The sequence below is a fragment of the Eucyclogobius newberryi genome, unplaced genomic scaffold, assembly GCF_026437365.1.
Source record: "Eucyclogobius newberryi isolate DKJ021-1_F unplaced genomic scaffold, fEucNew1.0.hap1 SCAF_10, whole genome shotgun sequence".
Lineage (NCBI taxonomy): Eukaryota > Metazoa > Chordata > Actinopteri > Gobiiformes > Gobiidae > Eucyclogobius > Eucyclogobius newberryi.
Window position 1 is genome coordinate 24,641,572 of NW_027315724.1, and position 27,566 is coordinate 24,669,137.

General features: G+C 40.0%; 1 protein-coding gene across 2 annotated transcripts; it reads right to left on the minus strand.

Annotated features, from left to right (window-relative positions):
- On the minus strand, window positions 1-26,964 carry LOC140379272 (CD166 antigen homolog). 2 transcript variants are annotated; one of them, XM_072464175.1, is made up of 16 exons: window positions 26,794-26,964; window positions 7,106-7,212; window positions 6,689-6,902; window positions 6,100-6,164; window positions 5,653-5,740; window positions 5,375-5,548; window positions 4,621-4,745; window positions 4,402-4,537; window positions 4,019-4,131; window positions 3,816-3,942; window positions 3,611-3,732; window positions 3,147-3,279; window positions 2,590-2,619; window positions 2,134-2,245; window positions 1,922-2,057; window positions 1-1,375 (listed from the first exon to the last, which is right to left on the minus strand). In XM_072464175.1, the coding sequence occupies exons 1-15, from the start codon at window positions 26,858-26,860 to the stop codon at window positions 1,955-1,957; spliced, it is 1,716 nt and encodes a 571-aa protein (XP_072320276.1). In that variant the 5' UTR covers window positions 26,861-26,964; the 3' UTR covers window positions 1-1,375; window positions 1,922-1,954. The 2 variants fall into 2 exon arrangements, with proteins under 2 accessions (XP_072320276.1, XP_072320277.1); XM_072464176.1 differs by lacking the exon at window positions 2,590-2,619.
- Between the last annotated feature and the right edge of the window lie 602 nt (window positions 26,965-27,566).

Genomic DNA, 27,566 nt, shown 5'->3' on the forward strand with positions numbered 1-27,566 from the left:
TGGCGTTTCAAAATGTACACTTTTATTTTAAACAAAAGTACAAAAACAAACATCAGATATGTACAATACTTGCATGGCAATGTTCACTTTCTTTGGTCATATTTCCAATTATGATGTTTTTTTTTTTTACACAAAATGGTCAACAAATAGCTTGAGAGTCCAAAATGATCACATGCGGAATCTGCTCAATTATGCTGAAAGATTTACAGGCCAATCATAACTTCGGCAACCCTGCCTGTAGTAGACTATTATGTTTCAAGATATGATTTCATGACAGTGGTGTTTGCCTACAAGCAAAATCAAAACATGTACAATATAAATAGCTAAGAAAAACAAATATCACATTCTTCACAATACATCCTGGTGTGATATATTTTCTAACTGTGTTTGTTAACGACAAAATAATGAGTATTACAGCTCAGTGTATCTCATTGTGGTTCTACAAGTGGACATGAAAGCATGAAACCTAGTGCACATACTCACAAGAAACTACTACAGGAAGATTTATTAACAGAGCTTTTCAGCAGTCCCTGGGACTTTTATTGATGAAAAGAAAACCTTTTTCTGTAAACTATGTGTGGACCTTGAAGTCAAGGTATGTGTAAATTATGTTTTCTGTTTGCTCTATAGACTAAATGCTTGTAAACAGTGAAATGAAAAGCACATAGTTAAAATGACAACAAATCCAACATGAACATGGCAAATCCTGTACGTGTACCAGCTTCTCATCGTGTAACTTAAATCCACATTTTCTAACGTGAAATGAAAAAGTATTAAGTTCAATCTTTTCTCAACCAACCAAGTTGAGCATAAGAATATACCCATAGCCCTTCAGGAGTCTTCTTATTAAGCTTAATGCAATGGTGTCTTAAAAATAAACCTAATAATGTTCAAGTAAATGTGTTTAGATTGCTGTTGGAGGCAAAGGAATATTTGACTTATGGAATAAATGTTGATGAGACCTCTCTGTGCTTGCTATGTGTACAAAGGCAGAGTCCAACACAGCTCCAACGATTTACAGCAAAGGCTTCTGGTCTAATAATATAACTTGCATCAACTAAGAAAACCAAAGAGAGTTCTGCATTCTCCCTTTTTCCAAAAAACATCATTCTAACTTATATCCTAAGAGTTGACAGTTTACACATTGATCAGTAGTGCAGACGAGTTAAAGTATATCACATACAGTATCCATTCATTTTTTCAATTATTTTTCTAAGAATGATTGGGTAGGGTTGGGGTAGAGTCAAGGGGAGTTTGGATATGCTTTAGTCAAATGATCCCTGAAACCAAATCCAAACTGTCTTCACCCCAATGTACTGTTTTTGTTTTCTTCCAAAAAGAGGTGACGAGAAATGTGCAAGGATCCATGGTCTTACTGTAAAGAGAAAATACATGTTATATTGATACAAGATGTGCATTGATTTAAAGCTGTAAATGGTATGGGCAATTCTGTCATATGTGCAATTCTGTCATATGTGCAATTACTGTTGGAATTCATGTGCAATTCATGTGCAATCTATGTGCTGTCGTGACACATATTCATGTGCAATTACTGTCGTGATCACATGCAATGGTATTTATGCATCTATTTATTTATTCGTCTATGGGAGTTTTTATTTATAGGAGATCTTCTACTGAAAGTGTTTTTCAGACTTCCTATAAGTGATCTGTTCTTCTGTATCTACCTCTGTATCTACCTGCGTTGCACCAATGAAATTTCCCCATGTGGGACAATAAAGGAATATCTTATCTTATCTTATGTGCAGAGAACACCAGAACAACTAAAAGGAAAACAGTGAAACAGGACATACACTAGACGCTATTATAGAAGAGGATGCGCTGAATAGGGTCAATGCAGACACCTCAATGGAAACCACCAGGTACAAGTATTTAGAAGATAGATATATCCAAGGGTATTAACCTTTCACATCTCCACAGGTTGGATGCATTTTCTTTACACTTCAGCCTTTTGACTGTTCTCCTCGACTTTCTCCTCAAGTTTTTTCTCCTCCTCAGAAGAGCCGCATTCCTTTTCACCCGTTTTCCAACTTCCCTGCCTGTTTAGACACCGACAATGCTTAGTTAGTCGAAAACAAAAAACACCTCTTTCGTTATGATTGAAACATCACATACTTGGATTTTCTCATATAAACCCAGTAAGCCAGTCCTATAACAAGAGCGGCAACGAGAAGGCCCACGACGACACCAACTACCAGCTTGGTTTGGTCGCCATCCTCTGATTGATCTGTGAAAGAAACAAACGAGACTGTTTGATTACAAGTAAATTGAAAGATATCTGAAGTCATCCGCGTTGTGAATGGGCGCGTACATGCTGCATGTTATGATTTGCCATGTTACACGCTGCAGAATGTCAATGTGGCACAATTTAAGCATTAATGAACAATGCTGGCACTGTTAGGATGCTGGTAGCTCCATGCCTCCTGCACCACGAGCTGTTGCAGTCAAAATTGAAATATCCAAAGCGTCAAAGAGGAGTTTTTAAGTTTTTAAGTATTCCTGATAACACCTTTGTCCTCGCTTACCCCCTCCCACTGTTTTCTAACAAATAAGAAGACCACTACAACTTACCTCGTTTATCCATTCTCACCTCCTCAAATACTGAAATCAGATATAAAATAAAAATTAACGTCCAACCAAAAATTAAAATTAGAAATAAAAAAAAACAGCACGAAGAAAGACAGACTAAAATTGACTAGGAACGGCTCCGCTACAGCATGCAACGTACTTCAAAGAGGAGGGAACAGGTACACCCAGCATCCCAACATATAAAGAACCAACAGAGGCAAAGAAAGCTTGTGTGCAACTCCACACTCAGGAATGGGAAAGCGGTGAGTGCAAGGTTGAATGCATGCAACAAAATCAAAGTGTAAAAATGATAGGAAACAGTGTAAAGAGAAGCTTTGTAAAAAACTATGTTGACGTTGCAATCGTGATTCCCAAAGTGCTTTTTTCTTCTTCTGTGCACACGCCTCATAATACAATCTTGATTATGATCCAAAGATTTCATGCTCATGGAATTTAGAGACATTTAAATACCAGAAACCAGTTAGTGACAAAGTAAACATCTACAAAGGCGGAATGCATATTATTTTTGACACGTTTAAAGAAAGGCTTGAATTACTTACAGGAGGATACATTGATAACCCTCATGTCCACGCCATAGTCATTAGAGACAGTGCAGGAGACCGTCAGATTGGCTGTTGGCACTACGGTGATCTTGTGAGTGATTTTTCCATTGATGAAAGGACCCTCATAAGACTGAGTAACAGAAGAATTGCAGTGTTATAAGCGTGTCCTATTTTATTCAACACTGACACATTCTGACCACTAGGGAGCGATGTTTGATCAGTGCGTGAGACCAGGACTGTGCTAAAGTCTTTGGGGCATTTCTCAGGGAAATCCCCAGACACAAAGACAACCTGCCAACACTCCTTTTATATAAACATGGATACACAGCACTTTTATAAATACGGCACTGGTATATGTTACCAGCGCCATATCCAATGTCCTGCAAAGTCCTAAATGTACTGTAAGTTGAGTTGACAGGTTTTCTTCCTGTTCTCAATGTTGCAGAAAATGATTTATATACCGAGGTGCCATTGATGCTCCACGTGACAGCAGGTTTTGGGGAGCCCTCAGCCTCACAAATGAGCACTTTGTTTCGCCCGTTCTCGCTGCGTTGCTTAAGCAGCTGTTTGATAACAGGAGGACCTGGGGGATAGAAAGGTTAAGATGTTGAAAATGAAAAAGGACCTGGGAGAACCTCTTACCCCTGATGCGTTGAAGGGGCTTACCTTGAACAATCAACTCGAATGAGTCTGTTTCAATTAGCTCCCCCATTGTCACCTCATACTCGTACAGTCCTGCATCACTGTATGTCAGCTTTGTAAACTGAGGCTCTTTGTCCAGTTTAACTTTATCCTAGTAGAGGGAAACATATCAGTACTGTTGCAAACGTTTACTGAATTTGAGTGGATTTGGGTAGAATATATTTTACCTTTGTCCAGGACACCTTATATTCACCAGAAGCATCAACCTTCAAATTTACAGCCAGAGTTTCACCTGCATTCTTCTCCACACTCCCCATGGGGCTCAAACTGATGTCTAGGTCTAATGGAGAGGAGAGAGGGTTGAGAAGTCTAGTTCAGAGGCCTTGAAAAGTTAGAGACATTGATGGTAACTACACAGACTGCTGCTCACAGTGCTGCAGATGCAGCTTATTAGAGGCTCCAAGGTTGACACTAAGTTTCTCTTTACAGAATAGAGACATGGCTCAAAAAGAATACTTTCCATTCAACAACACTTTTCACTTTGAGTCTAAACCAGAGTGCAGCTTTCTGCATAGAGGTATGCAGGGCAGGAAATGTTTTAGGCGCTTACAGTTCACTGTGATGTCCTTGGCGGCCTCCATTGTTGGGTTGTCAATAAGGGAACATTTGTATTCACCGGATGTGTCACGTGACACATTTGTGATGGTGAAGCTGTTGTCATTCTCCACTATCACTGTCTCTTTTCCCTTTAAAGATTAGAACATGAATAACTATGATTGTACAACTCAAGTTATTAAAGGCATGATTTAATCATGAAAGTAGTCTGTACCTTCAGATGGAAGTTAAAGCTGGTGGGAGCGGGGTTACCATCCGCTTCACACTTCAGAGTCACATTGGCACCTTCAAGGAGAGGTCCAGGAGGAATGACCCGCAACATGATGTTCTCTGTTGAGTCTGCTCACAAAATAAAGACAGGCAGACACTCAGCCTGAGAGAGGAGAACATCCTAACAGCTTTTTGTAAGGCCCCTGCCAGAGACTGTCAGGTGCAATGTCCAAGACACAAAACTGCAACCTTAAAGTTACACATGACAAATTTTTACCATTTTGGTCTTTTATCTTAAGTATGATTCTCTTGTACATGCATCTATGGATATCTTAAAAATCTTGAACATGTATTCATGGATATTTCAAATTTCACAAATACTAACTATCTGTGTTCCCCGATATGGAGTAAAAATGCTTATGTTCTTTCGGTGTTTTGGTTCTAAACCGATTACCCAACAAGAAAGCAGAATTTACCTCACACTCACATGAGTCTCTCATTTGGATTGCAATTTCTTAAGACTAAAACCAGTTGGACCTGCAGCCAATCATTAATCAGCGCTAGTGCAGCCTCTGCAGCTCAGAGAGGGAATTCTGGAGGTTCTGAGCTGAACTATGTGCCCTTTTTAGGCAGGCTCAGCTGTGAATGTAGTCCCTTATTTAAACCAGTAAGAACACAGATCATACCTTTCTTTTAATTAAAAACGATTGAAACATTTTGTGATTGAAAGAAAATACTAATTGTGAATGAAGACTTACAGGTGATGGTGAAGCTCTCGGAAGAGGAGCTAAACGTTTGCCCCAGGCTGTGCTCGGTGCTGCAGCTGAACTGGGCGTCAGTGTCCTCCTTCTGGGCAGAGTACATGAGCACAGAGGTGGTGGTCGAGAGGCCCGTCTCTGGGTCAACTTGCACAGTGTCCTGGATATTGATGTCTAGACAACAGGCAAAATCAAATAAGGAAATGTTTCTTGTTTCCAATGGCCCTCTCTAATGCAAAATACAATATGAAATGTCTAGATAATGAAGCATTTAGTACCTTGTCCATCTTGCTGCAGTGGTTTATTGTTCTTGAGCCATGTGATATTTACTGCCGGGTTTGCGTCTTGCGCAACACATTTCCCAAGCTGCAAAAAAAGATAAACACAACCTTTAAAATGGTCAACACGGGCAATGTGATTTACAGAATTAAAACGACAACATATTTATTCCTGTCTCCTCAAAAATACTCAAAATACACTTTTATGAGCAACAGACCTTGAATTGCCTACAGCATTTTCAGGTCTTTTGCATCTGGTGGGTATTTTAATTACACTCAGGGTGGGTCTGCTCTTTACTAATTCATGAGAATTACTTCAAAGAACTCATTGCAGTAGTGACACGCGCTTTGTTGTGCCTCAAGATACCTCCGCCCCAGCGAAAGTTTTCACTCTTAGCTCCAAATGTTGAGGGCAGAAACAGAGATATTTATCAGCGAACGACTCACCTTAGTTTGCTTGCCAATCTCCAGTTCCTCTGCCTTTTCAGTGATCTCCAGGCCAAGGGGCGTTTCTGCAATACAAAACATGATGTAAATAAGGACTCCAGGTCAAAATAATAGCTTAGTTTTACAAAATGCGATGGAAAAAAACAATCATGTCCCAAGAGACAAAAGAGAAGGCAATTAAAAACTAGAAGTAACAAACAATCATAAAGATCCCTCCAAAAACATGAATGCATCTAGTCATGTGAGTGAATAAATATGTGAAGATATATGTTCTATATGTGTTAGGTTGACGTTCTAAATCCCCCACCAACACACAAACAAGCAGAAAATACAAAAGATATAAACAGGTATGACACACACAAAAACAAACAAGAAATGGACAAAACAAAACTAATAAAACACTAAACAAAAACACTAGTCTAGTGTTTGATAAAAACACTAAAACGCTAGTGTTTCCCAAGAGTAGGGCTGTCCTATACTTTATTCATCATTATATAGTATATAACTTTCTTTATTTTTTACATCTAAAACAAACACAAATAAAGGTTTTGTAAAGCACACTACAGAACTACAGTTGTTGGCTACTTACTGTAGATGACCACATTGACCATGTGCTCCTCGATGTCTTCCCCAAACACCAGCATGCAGGTGAATGTCCTCTGGTCACTCAGCCTGGCCTCAGACAGCAGCAGGCTGGAGTTAGAGGCCAGGCTGACTCTGTTCTTGTATTCATCTTCGGCACTCACAGACACATTTTGTTTTTTCTTGACCAGCAGATTTCCGGAGAGCCCATCACCTTTGTCCTGTGAAGAAGCAAAGTCGTATTGTTACATTGATTGAAACAATTGGATTCCAATTCAAATAAAAGCTGACGGGGATGTCATAAGGCTCGGGACAGATGCACGCTCTAATGCACAGTGCACTCAGACTGGGTGTGGCTCAGACATAATTGGTGGGTGTCAGACGCACTTCGACCATGAATCTATTGACCTCCACGGCAACTTACATATTTCCATTTAGTCATGAGGATGTCTTCTGCCTTTGCGGCTCCTTTGTAGCATGGGATCTCCAGTGTCTGCCCATAAAGACCAAAGACAGTATCCAAACTGCTCACTGCAAAAGACAGAACAAAAACACATTGCATTTAACAAACAATTTTGAGTAAAAATTGAAAACTGTTAGACTCAAAACAAAGTCCCTCTGCACATGTTTCACTGACACTAATCAACAGCACTTAGGACTCAAAGAACAGCGGCTTTTATAGACCATGTCTAATGTGACAGGCCCTCTGGTAAAAGTAACCGTTCCTTTTCCAAATTTCTTTCCATGGTATTGCCTTGGAGACGGTGTTCCTGAGCAGGCAAAGGAGAGGAGGGGTGTACAAAGATCTCAAAGGGAAGAAAATGATGTGCTAGAGCCAGAGGGTTTAAAAGGGACATATAAACCGTCACAGGCCAAATGTGAATTAGCCACTGCTCAATTTTAAATTCAAAAGTTTAAAACATAATTATAGAGTTCAAAGTGTACTGGGCAAAGTAAATCTATTATCTTGGATGTTGACAGTGAAGACATTTGATGCCTCTATAGGGGCCAAACAGTGCAACTGAACTTATGCCTATTTTAGAGTTTGGTACGTTTAATTTCATTTGGTAAACAGAACCAGATTTAAAATGTTTAGCCATAGTTACCATTGTTCACGCAGTTTTCACAACCACGGCCCACTAGGCATATTTGCACAGTTGTGTTGTCAGGATGAGCAGGCATGAGTGCATAGAAGGTCTTTTTCCTCTATTAAACAAGATGCTGAGCTAACATTTCCTAACTTCTAATAGCCACATAAATGTATCATAAAGCTCACTAAACACTATTATTGTGTTAGTATGAAAAACTGAAACATTTAAGTACCTCTAAAGTGAATATCATTTCAATTAACTATCTGTCTGTCTCCTTGGTAAATCATGATTCTAACCAGCCGGTGAGAGCCGTGCGTGAGGTGTCTCCACACGCTGACGACTATAATCATTTCTTACAGCTCCATTCATGGAGATGGAATAGCTTATAAACATCAAAGCTGTCTAACACGCCACTATTTGAGAAAACACAGATAATGCAGCCCTGCACTCACTCCAATACAATCCTTGCATTTAAATAAGGCTTGGCAGCATTTGTTACTGACAGCACAGGCCAAAACAAACCGGGCGGTCTATTTCAGCAGGTGACGATCTCACTGGGAATCCTTCAACATACAATGGGATAAGCGAGGCACTATCCAACTACAACACAATTAATTCCCATTTCCTGCACTGACTGGCGGCTTTGTCCAGGATTTGCCACACCTACAATTGTGTCTTTCAGTATTACGAAATTAATGACAAGGATTAACAGGGCAATCACCATCAACTCAGGCAAATAATTAGCCAAAAGCTGAAAATACGGCAAGTTATTTCTGTTGCCAGTACAACAACGTTTCAAATTAATTCCTAAAGTTTGAATTCCATGCGAAATAGGAAGGCACTCTTATCATACAGAAAGTTGTAGCTTAATGCAAAACTAAATTGGGAAAAACATATTACCGATGGAGAAGATATTTTAACTAAGCCTCTATGCAATTTCTGCAACTACACCTAACCCAGAACTTCTACACTCAATAGTAGCTGACAGGATTTTATGTTACATTAAAAGAGTTCTGTACTATGGTGAAGTTACTTAAGTTTCCACCTTGACAGAAACACAAAGCGGATAAGCAACCAAACACTATAGGCCTACTTATACAGCGGACTGGAGTCTTGAGTCTTGATTTCACAGTGACTAGTTCCCATAGCCATTTGGGTGACTTTTACCTCAACCTCATCCATCACAGCCACACAACAGCAAGTGAAAACAGAATGCACATGTAGTAATCTTACACCAGGTGTTTTTTTTTTAATTATTTTCTCTTCCTGATGTAAATCTAATGAACTGGCTTTTATGCTTCAGCGACCTTTATCTGGACATGCAGGTTTTTGGCAGAAAGATTATGGAAATTCTAAACTTTCAGGACGGGGAAATTAATGAGTTCTCCGGGCACACGGACAGAGATATACACTTTAATATGTCTAAGCTCATTCATTTGTTGACGAAGGATCTCCAGTGAAAAATATCATAAATAATCTACACCAACACTAATCTCACCAACACAAACTCAACTCCACACAATAAGATAATCAAATGAAAACATTTAGTATCTGGAGGGTTATCACTTTCAATTTTGAATTTAAAAAGCCATTCTTATTATTCTCATAGAATTGTGTTCACCTGTTCAGGATAACCTTTAAAGTTCTGTATAAAGCAATAAGCCTTATCAAGCAAGATTACAGTGAAACACAATGAGGACTAACGACACAGACAAGACACGACTGCAGCTCACAGATAAGTTCATCTGCTACAGTGTGAGGATCTATGGCCTTTTACAAACTAATCTAAGTACAATGGGAAGCTTACTGTATTCATTAAGCAAAATGAGACGGCCAAATAGTCAACATATAAATCTCTAAATGTTATAAGAGGTAGTGCTGCTGTTAGTGGTTGCAGAACAAATAGTAGTAGCAATTAGAGATACACGGTATATATTTGTTTCCAGATCAATTAGGCCAATATTTGCATTTTACTGTATTAACTATAAGCCTTAAATCTCTAACAGGTCAGTATTTTATTTGTGCTGACCAGCTGCTTGAAGGAAATAAATAAAGCTTTATTTTAAATGCAACATTGGCACTGCACAAAATATGACTACACTGATCCCTTATGAGTTAGTAGTACAACATAGGTTTGAGTATGTCTAAAAATATTTGTATAGATTATTTATTAAGTTAGTAGAAGTTTCAAATCATATATTTTTGGGGTAAATTTTAAAATTGGTTCCACATATTGGCAGAGCTTATGGTCCATCTGGGGTCAACAATAGCTGGGCTTATGAGTCTCTTTTTAAAAAGTAGAACTAACAAGTAGTAGTAGGTTGTTAACTTTATGAATGACCCTTGTCTCTCGATGGGGACTGTGTAAATCTATGATCATCCACAGAACAGTAATTGACAGCACCACAGCATCTTTCATGTTCTAGACTGTCTTTGGCCCAGTGACGGAGCAGGTGACGACAGCCCACTTGGGAAATCATCTGCCTCTCCTTTGCCCCAGCTCCCTCCTCCTCCATGTCTTATACCATCTCTAAGTGTGTTGCTATAGTATCTTTGAGCCTGTATCCAGGAAGAAAGGAGAGGCTCAAAGTTATTAAATGCTGAAAAGGCAGCGCGGTGAATAGAGATCCCATGGTACGTGTTCACAGACTTGAAGGCTTCAGAAGTGCTTGGGCGGTGAAGGGTCTGACACATATAGTTGAACAAGATCAATAAGGCAAGAGGCTAGACTCTCATGGTGAATGGTGATGGTAGGCTGAGGGCCAAATCAAAGAAAGCCCATTGTGACAGCCATGTGTTCTTTCAATGTACGGTCATTTGTAGACAATTTGTTCTCTAATATTGACAACTAGGGCTGGGTGATGAAAATTAAATCGTATATAGTGATGTCTGTTTAATTTAACTCAAACTCAAGAGACTTTCCCCGCCCACTCCTCATATTAGTCAGCCTGTGTAAGATTCTGAGAAGTGTCAAGATACAAACTTTTCAAACCCGATTTTACTGACGAGTATACTCCAATTTCGATAAAATGATCCTTTTTACGTCAAGGTTTTAGACGATAACGATGAGACAAAATAATAGTTCTTTCGTTATTAAACATTGCAGTCTTAAACGATTTCATGTAAAGCTCAAGGTCATTCTAAAACTGTTCAGGAAAGGTCACATTTCGTCCTGTTTGTGATTTTGTTTAGCATCGATACTTGCACAAATAAGTACCAAGTTTGAGTTTCAATATTAGGCTTGGATTTGGTTATTATTATTGAGTGAACTGAGCTTCCATACTTTTGACAATCGTAGTTCTGAGTGAGTGACATGTGGATTGAACAAATCTTGCTCCATAAACATTGTGATATAAGTTTTTTTGACATATCGCCCACCCCTACTGACAACTACACCAAGAGGCAGTATGTGAGACATCTTATATGCTATGTTTTTACAGAAGACGCTTACAATTTGAGTGCATTATTCATTCACTCCATACTTTTCTTACGTAGCCGCAGCTGCCCCGGGGTAGACTGACCACAAGGCTGTTTGTCTGTACCATTGGCCCCTCCGACCACCACCAATCACTCACTCAAACAGCACAGTCATACATTGGCAAGACACTGGTCCAAAGGAGGATTGAACCGTTGACCTACGAGCTGGTTGATGAGCACTGATTATTCCGGGCAGTCTAGCGATGGCGATTAGGTTTTAGGCCAATTTTAATCATAGGATTTTGTTCAAATGAATCCCATATATTTCAGAACAAGTTTTTAAACAGAGCTACACCACAGGGCTCGCAGTTATTACGCCGAATAAGATGTCTCTGTTGTTTGTGGAGGAAATGATAGTCCTGGTATGTTCAAATTTGCAGCCTTTGCGATTTGCTAATTGCGTCCATTACAATAGCCATTTCGATTCGATAGCGATTAATCTTATCTAATTAGCATTGTATTTGGTTATTCAATGTTGTTAGCAAATGCTGTGACACGTAGCCTATAACGGAATACATTGCTGTTACTCTGTGGGTTCGGTGGACAAAATCAAGACATGGAACGATGACAGCGATTTAAGATCCATAAGCTATCCAGTTTTCCCATCAGCTACTTCTTGAATCTGAAAAATATTCGCTGAAAAGGGCTGTCAAGCATGTCATTTTGGAAGGTGTGTGGGTTTGCTATGTATGAACTGTTGCGAGATTCTTCTGTCAGCCATGTCCATCCCCTCAGCATCCTTGTAGCAATTTGGTAGTAAATGAGCTGTGTGTGTCAACGCTTTAAGTTTTACTCTAAAGATTTTTGTGGCCCCGAGGTTTTATTGACAGGAAAGTACAGAGTGAAATGGGAGGACATGCAGTAAATTGTCGGGAGTCAGTAATCGAACTCACGACACTGCACTTGGAGCCTTAACGTGTGCTGCGTCTTAAAAGCACGCGATAAGAGACAACGCGTTTTTGAATTATATTCACTTTAGCTCTGGTGTCTTCCTGACAATAACAAGCACATTTGAATTCCACTACTGTATCTCTTCAAGGTGAGATGGAAAGGAGTTCTATATATTTCTATTTCCCAAACAAGAACATATCCACATTCTCGATTATGTCCGCTTTGATGGAAAGGGTGTAATCACTGATGGGTGACTGGCAACAGACTTGTCTTTTTGTGAACGTGTCTTTGTGAAGTTTTACATTGGAGCAGAAAAGTGCAACTCAATCAACTATGTATGTCGCTATGTAATTTTGCTCTCTCCTGCCTTCAGTAATTGCCCAACTGTGGCGTTATAGGATAATGCATATGCTTTTAGTTTTACCCTGATGAAAGCTAATGGGATTCCTTTTGGACAAAGTTGCTGCATATCTTTCATCACAGTAAAATACGGATAGGCTGGAATAACAGAATGACAGCTGCCTACGTGGAGGCAGAAGGTGCAAGTTTGCTCTAATTCAGGGGTAGAGAAAGCACATAATGGATTGGACTGGATTTCAACATTAGCTCGCATGCTCACCATCTGTTGTAAAGGACAGAATGGTTCCAGATCGCCTTAAGATATTGCTCTATATCATTTTGACCTTTGAATTGCATCTAATGGCCTTTGAGGGGGGAACCCTCAGTGACGTGGGACAAAGGAGTTCATTTTCTGAAAACGTTTCTCACAGTCCAGCAGGATACAGCCACTCAAGTCTGTCAAATTTCAATATAGCATTCATCCATACTTTAATCTATTAAGTTCAGAAGCGAAATCAAAAATATCAGTTCTTAGCCAAATTTGTTCTTCAGAAGTTGTTGAGATGACTAGGCTGATGCATAGCCATGATAAGTCATGTTTGGTTTGGTTTAGTTTGCTGTGACACATAGTCCCAAAGTTTTCCCAATCCCAAAATTATTTTTCTTTTCTGGGTTAAATTAAAATGGGCAAATATGACAAATCTCAAACATAAAAAAAAACACATTGGTCTTGGGGACAAAATTAAATGTCCTGTTCCATTTTACCTCTGACATGACAAACGAAAGAGCAAAATAGAAGGGCCACAGCCATATTTCAGTTTCAAATGGCAAAAGGCTTGCAATTGGTAAGGTATTTTAAATAAAAACATGCATGCAAGGTTGCATTCATTTTGTCACTGAATGGAAAAAAATAGAACTTCAAGGATTAACAATACTATACTTCAGGATGAAAACTCACCATAGACAGTAGTTTTGCAGAAGCTTAAGTATTCAAAGGCCACAATAGTCCACAATGTGCTGCGGCCTGAGTTACATAAATCACACTATTTTCTCTGGCATCACAAGCCCCCTCCCTCGCCCCCTCTCTCGCCCCCTCAGGCGGGAAAACAATGTTGCAGTGGCTCTTCATGTGTGGTCAACAGACACCTGCAGACGACAGCGGCGGGTGGGACGGCCCTGACGCACTGGCGCGCTCCCACCTGTCGAGCCCACCATTGTTAGGGCTGTGAGTGAAACCCCTGTCTATGAGTGCACACACACGACCCAATGAGACTGAGGCAGACCTGTGCAGACCTGCTGCTGTGGAGGGATCAGCCGTGTGTTCCCACGTGGAGGCAGGGCACAAAAGAATATAACGAGGGGCTTTATATTGAGGAAATATGATTTTGGCAGTGGTGAAAAGAGCAAATCCCCCCCAAGTCCTTTCAAAGCCTTTACTGAGGCTTCAGGGGGCAGGATGTATTTAAGATTTAAGTTTTTTTTTTTTTTTTAATACTTTTTCGTATATATTAATAAGTGCATGCACTATATATTTGGGTTATTATTGCAAAAATAGCATAGCCTAAAGTAGGCCATTCTTTCTGTCTGGAAATTAGATCTAGTAATATAATATTTGGTTGGCTCATGGAATTTCTTGGCTTACGTCCCCAGACAGTGTAATTTCTGTATTTATTATTTGGTTATTCATTCTGTCACTCTCCATCTAATGCCAATTTCAGCCATGGTTGATTTGAAAACAGAATAGTAAAAAAAAATCAAAAATACCAACTGTCAGACTGACTTCAAAGCATGTTAAATTTAGACCTTGGTAGGCAGGTACACTTGTTTTTTTCCACATGTTTACCTCTCTTTGTGAGCTTCAGAAAACCCCCGAAGGCCCGTTGGCAATTCCCAGAGAAGCTGGTCGAAACAGTGGTAGCTGCGCTGTGGGTTAATGGCGTAGGTGGAGTGACAATAATGGGCTCACACAAGGATAAACTCAAAAAAGGGCTCCATTTTAACAACACATGTACCTCTGCTATGCACTAACAACATTCATAAAATAACTATATTCAAATGAAGGGACAGGATAGTACTTATTGTCAACCAAGATAAACTGCAAAACATGTCTTCTTCAATCAAAAATCGAACCATATTTCCGCGAAAAACACAAAGCAGCAAATGGATTTCCAGAGCACTAAATCTATTCGAAAAGCTCTTGCATTTTTTACTTTGATTCAGCGATTGAGTTCAATAAGAAATCTTAAAAAGGAAGCAGGGGTTTGTGAATAAAGGACGGGAATCTTTTAAATGTATATCGTTTTGCTCCAAAAAAGTTTACAATATCTGCTGTTTAAATTGTTCACTTACGCTTCAAAGAACCTGGGTCAGTGTTGGTTAATGCACCACCATCCAAGGATTATTATGTATATGACAATGTGCAATACAGGCCTACATTCATTTAATGTCATTACAATATTAACAAGTATGGGATGTTTGGGTCTTTCATCTTCTGGCAAATGTACTTTAGATTGAGGTTCTCGTAAATGTAATTGAGTTCTGACTCCTGACCAAAAATTATTATGAATGATTATACCAGTAATTGTGCCCTCTTTTTTGTTTTTAGAAAGTTTTGATTACGTCCCAGTTCCAGAATCTGCATGTTTCACTAATATTGTACAGCGCCCCTGCCTGGTGTAGCTTTAGTGACGCCCATTTTGTTTCGTCGGCACAAAGACAGATCACAAAGATAAAAGCTTATTACAGGGGGGTAATTATCACTCTAAATGACTCGCCATAAGGTTTTCTAGAAATTGATCTTGTGGCACTATCATTAGTCTTAAAAATATCCTCCCCGGCACACTCGACCACACAAGCATCCATTCAAAATACTCTTAGAAAATCCCATAAATTGCATGAGCAGACGAGCATCTGTGAGGGACGTGGGGAGTGGACAGCTCTTAAGACGGCATCGGGCCTTGAGTGATCGGGTGGTAAGTGCACTCAGAAATCGCATCCATTATGTCCTGAATTATGTATTTGAGGGCTGTGGGCTGAAGAAGGGAGCGGCCTATGGGACAGATCGCAGGGACAACTCCCAACCCTCACGACACTAACGACGTACCATTAAAGGCTACACGGGGCTATTAACAAAGCACCCGCCGCGGCACTTCCTCCTTTTCATCCTCCGTGCTCATCCTGTGCAGTGACAGCGCGTCAACCCAACGCCTTGTCAGTGATTCCAGTAAAAGCTGACATCACCCCTCCCTTTGATCAGAAATACGAATGAGTCAAATGCCTGTCATGTAAAAAATACTTTACAGTACAATGGGACAATACGTGTGGACAGGCAGAATTTCAATATGAAGTCATGTATAAAAATATGAATTACATTGAGTACAACCACAGTAAAATGCCAATAATGAATAAATATCCGAAATTTAAATGCAACATAGTTTTCCAGCAGGTTTTGGGTTCCTGCATTATTGCCTACTCCTACTACTGAATGACCTGGAAGAAAAGTAGCAATGTGTGTGAATTGGATCAGCAAAACATGTATTACAAATAGTAAAACTGGCAAGCCCATGGTAAATCCTCTCTGCTGCCAAGACAACATGGGCATTAATCATAAAAGTTCATCTGTACATTAGAACTTTGCAAAAACATTCTATTGGACAAAAGGATGGCTGGATTGTCAGTGCACGGAATCAGAAGAATGAACTCAATTAATACCAATAATTCAGCCAGTTCGGCCATGCATAGCAGCCTGTGAACACTAAATTATTCCAATTTTTTTATTCTGAAAAACAACATTTGCAACAGAAAATAAGAGATGAATATTCTTCTATTGCGATGCCAGTTATTGAATGTCTTTAGCCTCAAGGCCACATCATATCCAGCAAAGATCTAAACAAGGTTCTTTTAGGCAGACATTATAGCACATGTGAGTGAGTGGGATACTATACTGGCAGTGATAAAAAAGATTGTATAAGATAAGATTTAGATTAGTCAACTTTACCAGCACTTAAAATGTTAATAGTGTTTTTACTAAGGAACAGGTTGGATTAAAGACACTCCTGATTTAAGCAATATCATTTAATTTTCAATTGTCAAGAGCCATTCATTCAAATCTATAATTTGTTTTTTAATACTATTCAGGAAGATCCAACTTATTTTTGTCTTATTTATTATGTTAAGTTTGTTGTTTTTCCAGTTTGAATAACTACTGAAATGTTTTAATGTAATGTTTTAGTGTAATGTTTTAATTTAATGGCTGTCTGATGCCTTTTACTAGTGGCAACAAAAGCTTACATGGTTTGCAATTACAGAGTTAAGATAAATGCATTTCACTTGGTCGGAGAGACTCACTCTTGCCTATGTAATTAAAATGATAATGGTGTTTCCACTCCAAGTACATCAGAACAATTAATGCTTTAAGAATGCCTCGGTGCAAGGGTGCAGTCTTCCCACTCTATTCCTCACACCATCTGAGGAGATTGTGAATTCTGCACCAAAGAGAAGAAGATTGGTAAAGTAATCGCGAGGTTTCTCATTTTTTTTCCCTGTGCCAGATGCGATAATAGGCATCACTGAAATATTCCTAACACACTGAAAAAAGTATTTGCAACATCAAAGTGCATTGACTGGGTTCTCTCGGAGGGCTGTATCACATCACAGACAGGAGGTACAGCTCTTTTGCATATGGGACATTAACCTGGCAGCCTGCTTTGCCTGGAGCAAGGAGGAGGCAAGTGGAACAGCTCACTTCCAGCTACTGTCTCCAGCATTGATCGCATAGTATTGACTGTATTATATTGTATTTGCTCAAAACTGACGTCAAAAGATACACAAACAAGCATTACTGATGGTGGTGGGGTTGTAAAATGTAATTATATGCATTTTGCACGGTTAAAATAAACTCTTATTCATAAACAGTAGCTTTTATTTTGATGTCTCATTATTTTGATGTCTATATTTTGATTTGTCTCATTTTGGGACCTCTGTCATGCCATTTCACATATTTTGTATTTGAATAATACTCAAAGAGACATAACATGTGGGTCACAACAGGTAATCTAACTAAAAGCTTCTCTGTGTTGTAAGATAATCCAATAAATAAGATTGCAATACCCTTAAAAGGGACACAGCTATAAATCTGATTTTGGTTCAGGTACCTGCCTGTCCAGGCTTCCAGTACTTCCTGTTCTTTTGTTGTAAAAGTACACCACTATCCCCACCACTAAACCTCCACAGTAATAGAGAAGGCTTTGAACACTGGGTCGGTCCCATGGCAGCTGTTGCGTTTACTATATATGTGTATGTCGGAGAGTACATTACGGTTGCCCGTGGTTGCCTGAGAATACCAATCAAAGCAACAGACCCAGCCCAAACTGACGCTAATGGACAGAGACCAACCCATCACTTTTATACAAGAATGCATCCACTTATTGATCCTAAAGTGCTTTGTTTAGGTCCTGAGTTAGATTATACAAATTGGCTCTTTCTGTCTAAACATATTCATATTTTGAGTAAACACAAATATTAATAAGTACATATTTATTATTATGTTTTGGCAGATGGCTTGTGTAGCTTTCATCTCGGGTAATTGCCCCGGCCGGGCTGATACGTTCACATTAACCGAGAGAAGAGACACGGGCGCTGTTGTGCACGCCGCATAATGACGCAGCTGACCTTCTAACCCTCCCAAACAAAAGCAGGAGGCAGTGCTACCCATCCCAATAAGCCCAAACAGAGCGACTGGTATAAAGAGGCCTAAAACATGCCCTGGTCTGAACCAATGCAATACGTGGACTCTGGATAATAGAGAGAAATTGAAGCGGGTTTAATCACACATTGATTCTATGGGGGCTTTGCTTTTGAGCACCGTTTTGGATAATATTGTAGGATAAACACGCTACGACTCTTTTTATTTTTTGTTGGATTTGTTACTTTTTTCTTCTTCTTTTTTTGAACATTTGAAGGGACTCAAAAAATAACTTCATTTACATCTGACTTCAAGATGTGACAAAACTTCAAACAAAAATGTGTTAAAACGTTCCATTCTCAGTCAAAAAGGAAAATTAATCACAAGCGTTGAGAAATATCACCACATAGACTTATTTGAAAGTTTACAACATAACTTTTTCATATTTGTTTTATACTATGACATACTAGATATTCAAACATATCTTCAAAACAACATCCACGATAGATTGTCCACCCTAAACTGGGCTCATCTCCACTGGCCGCAAGATTAATTCTGAAAATTATAACCTTTCTTATTCTCTTCCCTTATTGAGATACATCAGTTTAATGTAATTCCCATGTCAAATCCACTGCACAGCTCCTTTAAGACATGATCATTTCATTAGTACTGGCCATTACATTTTCATCATGACAAGAGGGCAGGCTATACATCAAGCCCAGAGCTTTTAGCCATCTGCCCCCCAAAGGAGCGCCTACACTGCCCTCTCCAGTTTCCTATCTATTTTTATGGATAAAATGCCCTGCAGATCTGGTTTCAGCAACAAAACAGGCTCATTTCACCAAAAGAGCTGCCAATATGTGAAAAAAAGTGCAAGCGAGCAACCGAAGGAAACAACAGAACATATTTTTCAAAAGATTGCGAGTGTCGACTCTTCGTGGAAATATTCTCCGTGACGGTTTCCCTTCGAGCTAATGTGGTCAGAAGGTTGCAAAACAAGAAACACTGAATGTTTCCTGCATGGCCCATTATACAGTGTGTGGCAGAGTCCAAGCCATTTTTTATTCAGAGTATTTCTTATGTTATTGCTATTGTTGGAAAAGGACATAATGGACAAAGACGGGAGAGCCACAAAACATAAACCGTTAGAACAAACACTGGCAAAAGTAGTTTCCCTCAAGATGTCCATAAAGGTCCCATGAAAGACATTAACTGGAATCCATCTAATTGCCTGATCTTGGCGAGGCTTTAGTGTTGCACGGGGGGAGGTTGTGTGTTATCATACTGACTTTATGAACCTGCCAGGACTCGCCTCAAAGACACCAAAGTTTCCCCCCCCTAAAACACTACCTGTGCTGCCTCCAAGTTCCAGACTCATTTCTCATTGTTACCTTCAGACTAAAGAGGAAATGGTCTGTGAATTTGAGCATAACTACTCCTGACATATTCATTACTCAAAATTAAAGTCTGCAAAGCCCATTTCACAGAATCCTCACGAATTGGAGATGCTAGGGATTATATTTATCGAAGTTATGCCGGTGTGCATAAGTGAGTTTGGGACGTCGTCTTTAGGGATGTCGAGATTATTAGGTTAATCGATAATCGGGATTGTTCAGTACGCAAACAAAATATAATAATCCTGACAATTTTAGAAGAAGTTGAATCTATAATGCAAAAAAGTAGACCTAAATGTAAGTCACTTTTTTATTTGGCTGTTTTTGTCAAATTTAACTTTCTTTTGTCTTGTGTGTGAGGAATAGACAATGGGAATGAATGAAAATGCAATATTTCACTGTTGTTTTGTCATAGTCTTAATAATCATGAATAATTGTGGAATCATGATGTTTTTTCTCACAAGAATAGTAACGCTAAATCATTTTTTTAATCTCCCATGGGGGCGTGCCAGAAAAGGTTTGAGAAGCTCTGGTCTAATACATGACCCTTCTTTTAGTACGTGACTAATTGAATTGTAAGGACATGATTTTTATTTGTGTGTCCTTACAATTATATCATTGTGTATTGATTAAACAAATATAATATATATTGTATAAATATATGACCTTCCCGTTCCAAGTGACCAGTGGTAAACAGTGTGTGCAATGAATGTTCCTATAAATATCAGTTTAATTCTGCCACAAAAGGACAGAGAGGGACTAACGTCAAGTGTTGCTCGCTGTTATGAGATTCTCCCCAGAAACATGAGGCCACTTGACCTCTTTAAACCTTCCATTAGAAAATTAAGTATTGCATCCAATTAAGAGACAAGGATCTCTTTGGCTTTATTGCCTGGTCTGGCGCTGCCTGGAACGTTGTAATACTTAGATGAACACAAGTATCATAAAAAACATCCCCAGGGCTTAGGCACATCATAATTTGTTCTATTCAAACAAAAGGTGTGCCCTTATTCAGTCTGTTCAGTCTCACATTGAGCTGGTGGCACTGCGGCATTTCATCTAAAACCTTTCTGAATTTTATAAGATGCAAAGATAACTCAACAATTGACTGTATATTATTAAACAAAATGTTGCACACTACGTAAAAAGGGCCTTGGCTGAATGGAAAATGTTTTCTAATGAAAGGGGATTCATGTATAAGTCGGAGTGCAGAGCGTGCAGTATATTAAAGGTGAGGTTATATCACACTAAATGGAGCCCATTTCACGTTTTATAAAAGTAAACATATTTTGTGCAACACAAAGAGAGTCAGGGGTGTCATATCTTTGTAGAAAAAGAGGTGTTGGATTATTTCACCATTATTACTGAGGCCAAAGGATGTCACAGGTTCAAGGTAAGCCGTAGGGCTGCAATGATTAATCAAGTAAATCGAGTAATTTGATTACAAAAAAGCTTTGATTATTATTTGTATTGCCTCGATGATTCCTTTAATTTCAATTTCTAATTAAAAATAGGTGAATCTGTGGCGCGTGGAGTGCATGGAATGACTTGTGGCGCTCTCGTTTCACACAGACCTGCCACAACTAAAGCACAACAGAGGAGAGAGCGGCGTGTTTTAAACGTATAAGTGCGACTGGGAAGCAGAGTTGTGTTGTGTGAAAGAGCACAGAGGCCAAAGTGAACGGCACACTGAGCTAATGCTGCTCAGTGACTGTAGAGTTAAAACACCCAAAACACCTGCTATCACTGGTTTCACTCAACGTAAAGTTTTACAGTTTCTTATTTTAAGTTGATATGATGATAAAATGCCAATAAATTTATAGCTACTGTAACTGTTTACTGTGACACTTCTTTTGGTGAAAATGTTATTAGTCCTTTATATATTTCTAACAGAACAGTCAAACTAATATGCTTTTGTTTTTGGAATGTACAAAAAATGAACCGATTACTCGATTAATTGAAGAAAAGAATCGATAGATTACTCAATTACTAAAATAATCCATAACTACAGCCCTAGCCCCCTGTGTGACAAAATATGAAATTATTCTATATTTCTGACTTACTGCAGGACTAACTTGCCTTATAACGTAATGAAAAGTCAAATACTTGAGCTGTCCAAGTCTTCTTCAGTAAGTTCAAGTGAAGCAGCAGTAATCAAAGATGGCTGCAGGCGCCACAGGCCGGTGCCTCTGCAGACTGAAGTGAAAGAAGCTGGACCCGCCAACACAAAGAAAAGTGTGAACGATAAGGTCAAATTCAGGTACAAAACCCTCCCAAAAGCAGCACTGAATATAGCAGCAAAGAAATGGGGATTTTTCTAAACCATGCTAAATGAACAGAGTCAAGCTGGCAACTTTGCTACAGTTGTTTTGTTTCGTGTGTACTTTTTCTTTTACTTATTCATATCTAATATTTGGTAACCCTGGTTTTCTGCTTCAGCTCTTGATTTGTATTGTTTACCTGCAATATTTTACATTAATTAACTCTGGCGTCATAAGACCAGTGGCTTTCTATGTTGTTTAAGATAAATTAAGAGGCATTTAATAGCGTGGTCTATTCATAAAATATTATGGAATTGGTAGAGCAACAAAGTGGGTCCCCAGGGGTCTCTAGGCAGGCCCGCTCTGCCTGATGGTGTCACTTACAGATTCTCTATGGTCTAAAACTGTCCTCACACTTAATTGGGCCTCTGAGATAATTCATTAAAATGAGGCTTAATACAGCAGGCGAACAAAGATCCAGCGTCTTGGAGGAGATGGGTGTGGCCCCGGGCTTTTCAAATGGAGGAGATACCCCCCTTTACCGCTCCTTAGTCAGGGTGCACATGTGAGGAGCGGGACATGCAGCGGGAGCGGCAGCGACTCGGAGGGGGTGTGTGCTGTTTCATATTAATGACAAAGAGCAAGAAGTCGCTATCATAGGCCCATTTGTTTAAGAAGAGCCAGGACACAATACAGTCTGCAGGAGTCCCCAGGAATCCAGTGAAAGCCTTCATGACAAAAGACAGAGGCAAACGGGGGGGACTCAGCTCCAGTGGACATTCAAACCAAGGTTCCCTCCATGCATTGCAATAAAACAGTCTATGGGCTCTTCTCTCTCCTGTTGTTAACCCTGAAAAACAATAGCCCCCCATCCCGCCTCTGCATGGAAAGTAAACCTCTTTCGAATAAAGGAAGTTGAAAGTGAGTTTTCAGAAATCTTCCACTCATTTTACTAACAGACTCGCTCTCAATTCTAACATTTAAATCTCACAGCGATGTGTTGAAAGTAATTACTGTGATAAATCCAAGAAGCTTTTAGAAACCTGACCAGAAAAGAAAGAAAATGGACAGCCGAAAAGCTATTTCCGATGAGATTATTAAACTATGAATACATCTCTCCCTCTAGGCTTTAAGTGGGACAAACCAATCAACAAAGTGTAATTAAGATTCACTAGCTGCTTTTTAAATTCTGTGTGAAACCATCAGCGCCGAACAAAGCAACACTTCTGCACTTCTGAGTCATGACTCAGACCGAGAGCACTTTTTTTTTCAACCAATTTTTGTTTTTGCTGTGACAAGTTTGAAACGGAAAAACTTCATTACTGTCAAACATTTTGGATAAGGTGAATGAATGTCTGTGGAAATGTGCCGTTTGGACAATAAAGCTTTTAAGTTGTAATAACAAACCATTATAGATAGCTTGAGTGACGTGACCACGCTGCTTTTCTTTCAACAACTGCGCACACAAACTGGCACCATAAAGTAGACACGTTAGACCCTTTTGAGGCCCTAAAACCAACACGACTCCACCTGTTTCAAGGAAGGGGGAGGGGCTAGTGCACAAGTGTTATCAATGTGCTGCTGAACAAACAGAACTCAAATCTCCTTCATTCCTGTTACATACAATCACAAAAGAAATGTCACGTTTTTTAATGTACTATGGCATCGAGTTGCTTTTCGAATGTGAATTTATGGATTTTTTTTTAGGCTATTAATTAGGCCTGCTTATGTAGAAGAGCACTATACCATATGGCGGGGGACGCATATGTTATTACCATCCATTCTCCAGGGACAAACTGATGCATCTGCCTACTGTTCCCTCTAAGAAGGTTGTAAGTTCATTGCTATTTCAATCTGCAAGCCCCATTTTCGAGAGGAAGAAAGCACTTTTAGTAAAATTTCAGCATTAATGCCTATGCCAGCATCACTAATTAAGAGATTTGTTACTCGCTTTTTGTGTTAAAACCAAAGTAGCCTTGACAATAATTAACCGTGGACACTTGGGGGGCTGTGAATGGCACTGCTAGGGAATTTGGCACCCTGAGGAGTGTTAACACAGGCCTCCCCCAGTCTAATACGACTTTAATTTACAGTAGCAATGGGCCCAAAACACCCTCAGTTCACCAACAGCTCCTTAAAATGCACCTCACATTTTTTGTTCCTAGATTCTCATCAGTGTCTAAGGAGCACGTAATCAGCCAGCTCATCCGAGGTAAACTCCCCTCCATATTGAACAGCTGTTTCTTTCTTATTTTTTAACTTCTTTGTGATTCTTCCTTCCAAATAATGGCATCTGCTTCACTTTACACTCAATTTCCAAGGTGTAGTCAACTGGAATGGAGTAGAATTACAAGAAAATACACTCACAAGTCACCACCGGCGTCCTAGTGATACTGATATCGATTTGTTTTGGACATAACACTGGTTAAAATGTATTTATACAGGCTTGGGACTGACTTGGGTGCTGGCTAGTAAGATTTTTTTTTTTGGAATCCACTTTTAAATGACGCCCACTGAAAGGAACATTTGACCAAGTCCCCATTTTGAGTTTCTAATTAGTTGGCCAAGCATCTTAATCAATCAATCAATGGTTTAATCACGTTATAAGTAAAGCTCGCATGCAGCATTTCCATTCAACGCTTGATTTGATTCCGCCGGCCCACTTCTCACAAGTGAATTTTGGATGAACGGGCACAATAATTTGCAAGTCACAAAGAAATTGTGAAGTCTGAAAAGAAGAAACAACGTCCAAAAGCAGACGGGCAGGCTTCAAACGTCAACACAAAGATGAGACGTGCGCGAACCAAACTCGCAGGTGTACCCACATCTGAAGTCTGCCAATCAGGTAATTATGGCGGCGGTTTCTCCTTTATTAACATCACAGCACTGGGGAGGCGAGCCCAGACGTAACCTATTTAGAGATGTGAGTCGGCCAAGTGCCTCTATCCCAGGTGAAATTGGGTGACCCCGCTAAGAGATTAGTCCATTAGCAAAAAAAAAAAAGGGAGAGCCCCCCAGTCGCCTGACAAGTAATACCAGCTGTGACAGGGAGCAGTGGCTGTCTGCTGAGGAGGGGCCGTGGGTGGGGGAAGGGAGGAGACAAGTGGGCGAAAAAAAAAAAAAACCTCATGCATCTTTCTAGAGTTTTTTTGTTCCTAGAGATACTCCTTTGTTAGATGGTTGGGCAATGAATCACCGAAACCCCTGGTGGTTCTGCCTCTTTCCTAGAATAACCTAGTCTAGTTTAGAAATATTGAGGAACTTTCATTGCAAATGCCAAAACTCAATAAATGACCTTGCACTGTAAAATAATTCAGTGACCTACAGTACGTTTCAACCAGAGTGCAATCAAATTTGTTTGGGACTTTTTATTTAATTGCCACTGCCGGCATATTTTGGACTAAAAAACATGCGTATAGTCTAGTCCAGTGAGTCAACGTAAAACTATTTCGGAATGCCAAAGTACCATCAGCAAGTTTACAGCACAGTTTTGGGCCTGTCGCATTTCTCTGCTTTGTTTTAAGGGACATTTCTACTCGCTGGCATAATTGACCATTTCTGTCTTTCTTTGCAATTTATTAAATGTCAAAGGACCGATCCAACCGGGGATTAGAGTACAGGCTGGTGAACTCCCTGCGCTCCAAAACCTGGAAAACAGGGAAGGGCAACTGGGGTAAAGCCATATAAATATACAATTACTGCACCACAGGAGGGCAGATGTTTCGCTGTGGCAACCCCAAAAGAAAGATAATAAGCTACTATTTGACCCAGGGGCACCACTCGCCATCTGTTGTCCCATTACTTAAGAAAACCACTAGTCACACTGTTATAAGCAACCGTAAAGTGTAGAACTATTACTTAGGCGGTGCAGTTGCCCGGTCTCAAGCACATGGCACTGCAGCAGAACGGTGCCATAAAAGCCAACCTAAAAGCCCCATTCGTTTCCTCTTAAACAAACCACCTGAGCCTGACGGATGGGTGCAGCACGGTGTTAATTTACTACAACAGGCGTCAGTGTGGTGTGACGAGCTGTACAGACAAGACCCCCGTTTCCCCCACACGTGACGGAACAACCTGGGTTCTTGTACTTTCATGGCCCCGGCTGAGATATGTCTGTGATTCTTAAACATGTTGGGGAAATGGAATCCCCTAAAACAAGCTCTAAAATGTGTGTTTTTTCAAAATGAATCAACGCACAACATATCCAGGGCTTAGTGGCAGTTGTAATATTACACTTGGATTTGCATTGACCTCAGACGGAGCAACCTCAACAGGCAAATGTGATGTTTGCAATTTACAAATCCTGTATCCCATTTTGTTGGAAATGAGCACAGCCGTAATGGTGAGAAGTCTCTTGTTATAGCACACTTCCACCAAAGAAGTAATCCATAATTACAATAAATCAGCAGATGGGGAAGGCAAAGGGGAAAATGAGGTTTTCTATGACATCATAGACGTAGGTGAAGGCAGGAGGGGGACAAGCCTCTCCCTTCTCTGGGACAATACAGTGGCACAAGTAGGCCTACTAGATGAATGAACAATGCTGGTTACATTATAGTCTGTGTGTGCCAAACTCAGCGCAGCACGTCACCATAAGAACATTTCAATTTATTTTGTAAAGTTTAGTACAACACTATTTGCTCAACTTTTAATGGACCCATTCCATAGACAGAGAATATGTGCATCATCAAATATTGTTATAATTCATTCAGTTGAGTGTAAGCCAGCCTGACACAAATGGGATGGGAAAAGAAAACCAAACTGAGAATAGTTTTAACATATCCAGGATCTGATACAAACCCCGAGTCTCTTTCATTAATAAGACAATCATTCTTTCTTGTGTGCCCTTTGCGTGTTCATTACAACATTTAGAGCATTTTACCTATTTATAAACGCGTGATTAACTTTAGCACCTGCAACTTTGCGCTTTCCATTTGGCATGAAACCGCGCGTAAAGACGCGAGACAAAAGCTTACCTTGGCTCAGAAGCGCCGTGAGCAGGAGGATGGCTCCCAGGCGCCCAGCGGACAACAAGTGCATCATGGTGACTTTTTTAAATCCTGGTGTTGACTCGAGCCTTCGTCTGAAACACTGGGCTGTGGTGTTGGAGAGAGTGCGCTGTTAGAGAGGTCCTCGTGAGTCCTGACGGCAGCTTTACTTTAGTTTGAGCTCGAGTCCGCAGCATGTGCTCGCACCAGGCTCGCGTCAGTGTGTCGAGCGGAGAACAGGTAATTGTGAGAGGCGCGAGCCCAGAGGGAGGCGGGGGTAAGGCGCCCCGCCCATAGACACCCCCTGTTCCTCTCTCTCCAAAGCCCCACTCCCTCCTTAAGACCCCCTCCAAACCTCCTTTCAATTCTCCCTGAGCCTCCCTCAGTCCCCCTCAGCCCTCAGCCTCAGCCCCTCCTCATGAGCCCGCTCTTTACTCTCTTTATCCCACAGCACGTACATTCACGCGCGCGCGCACGCACTCTGAAGTACACACTCTGAAGTACACACTCTGAAGAACACTTGATGAAGAACATCCAATAGTGGCAGAAGTGCGGGCTATTACAGACTCTTAGCAGGATAAGTGTAGCTTAACATACACAGACATTGTTCTCTTATTACATGTTTTAAATAATTGGCTGATTTTAATGACACCATTTTAAAAAAAGGTAAAACAAGGCAAAAATAATCATACAAAAAAATCCCAGCATCTAACATTTGGTGTTATAGACACCATGACTGAAAATGTTTTAACACCATTAGT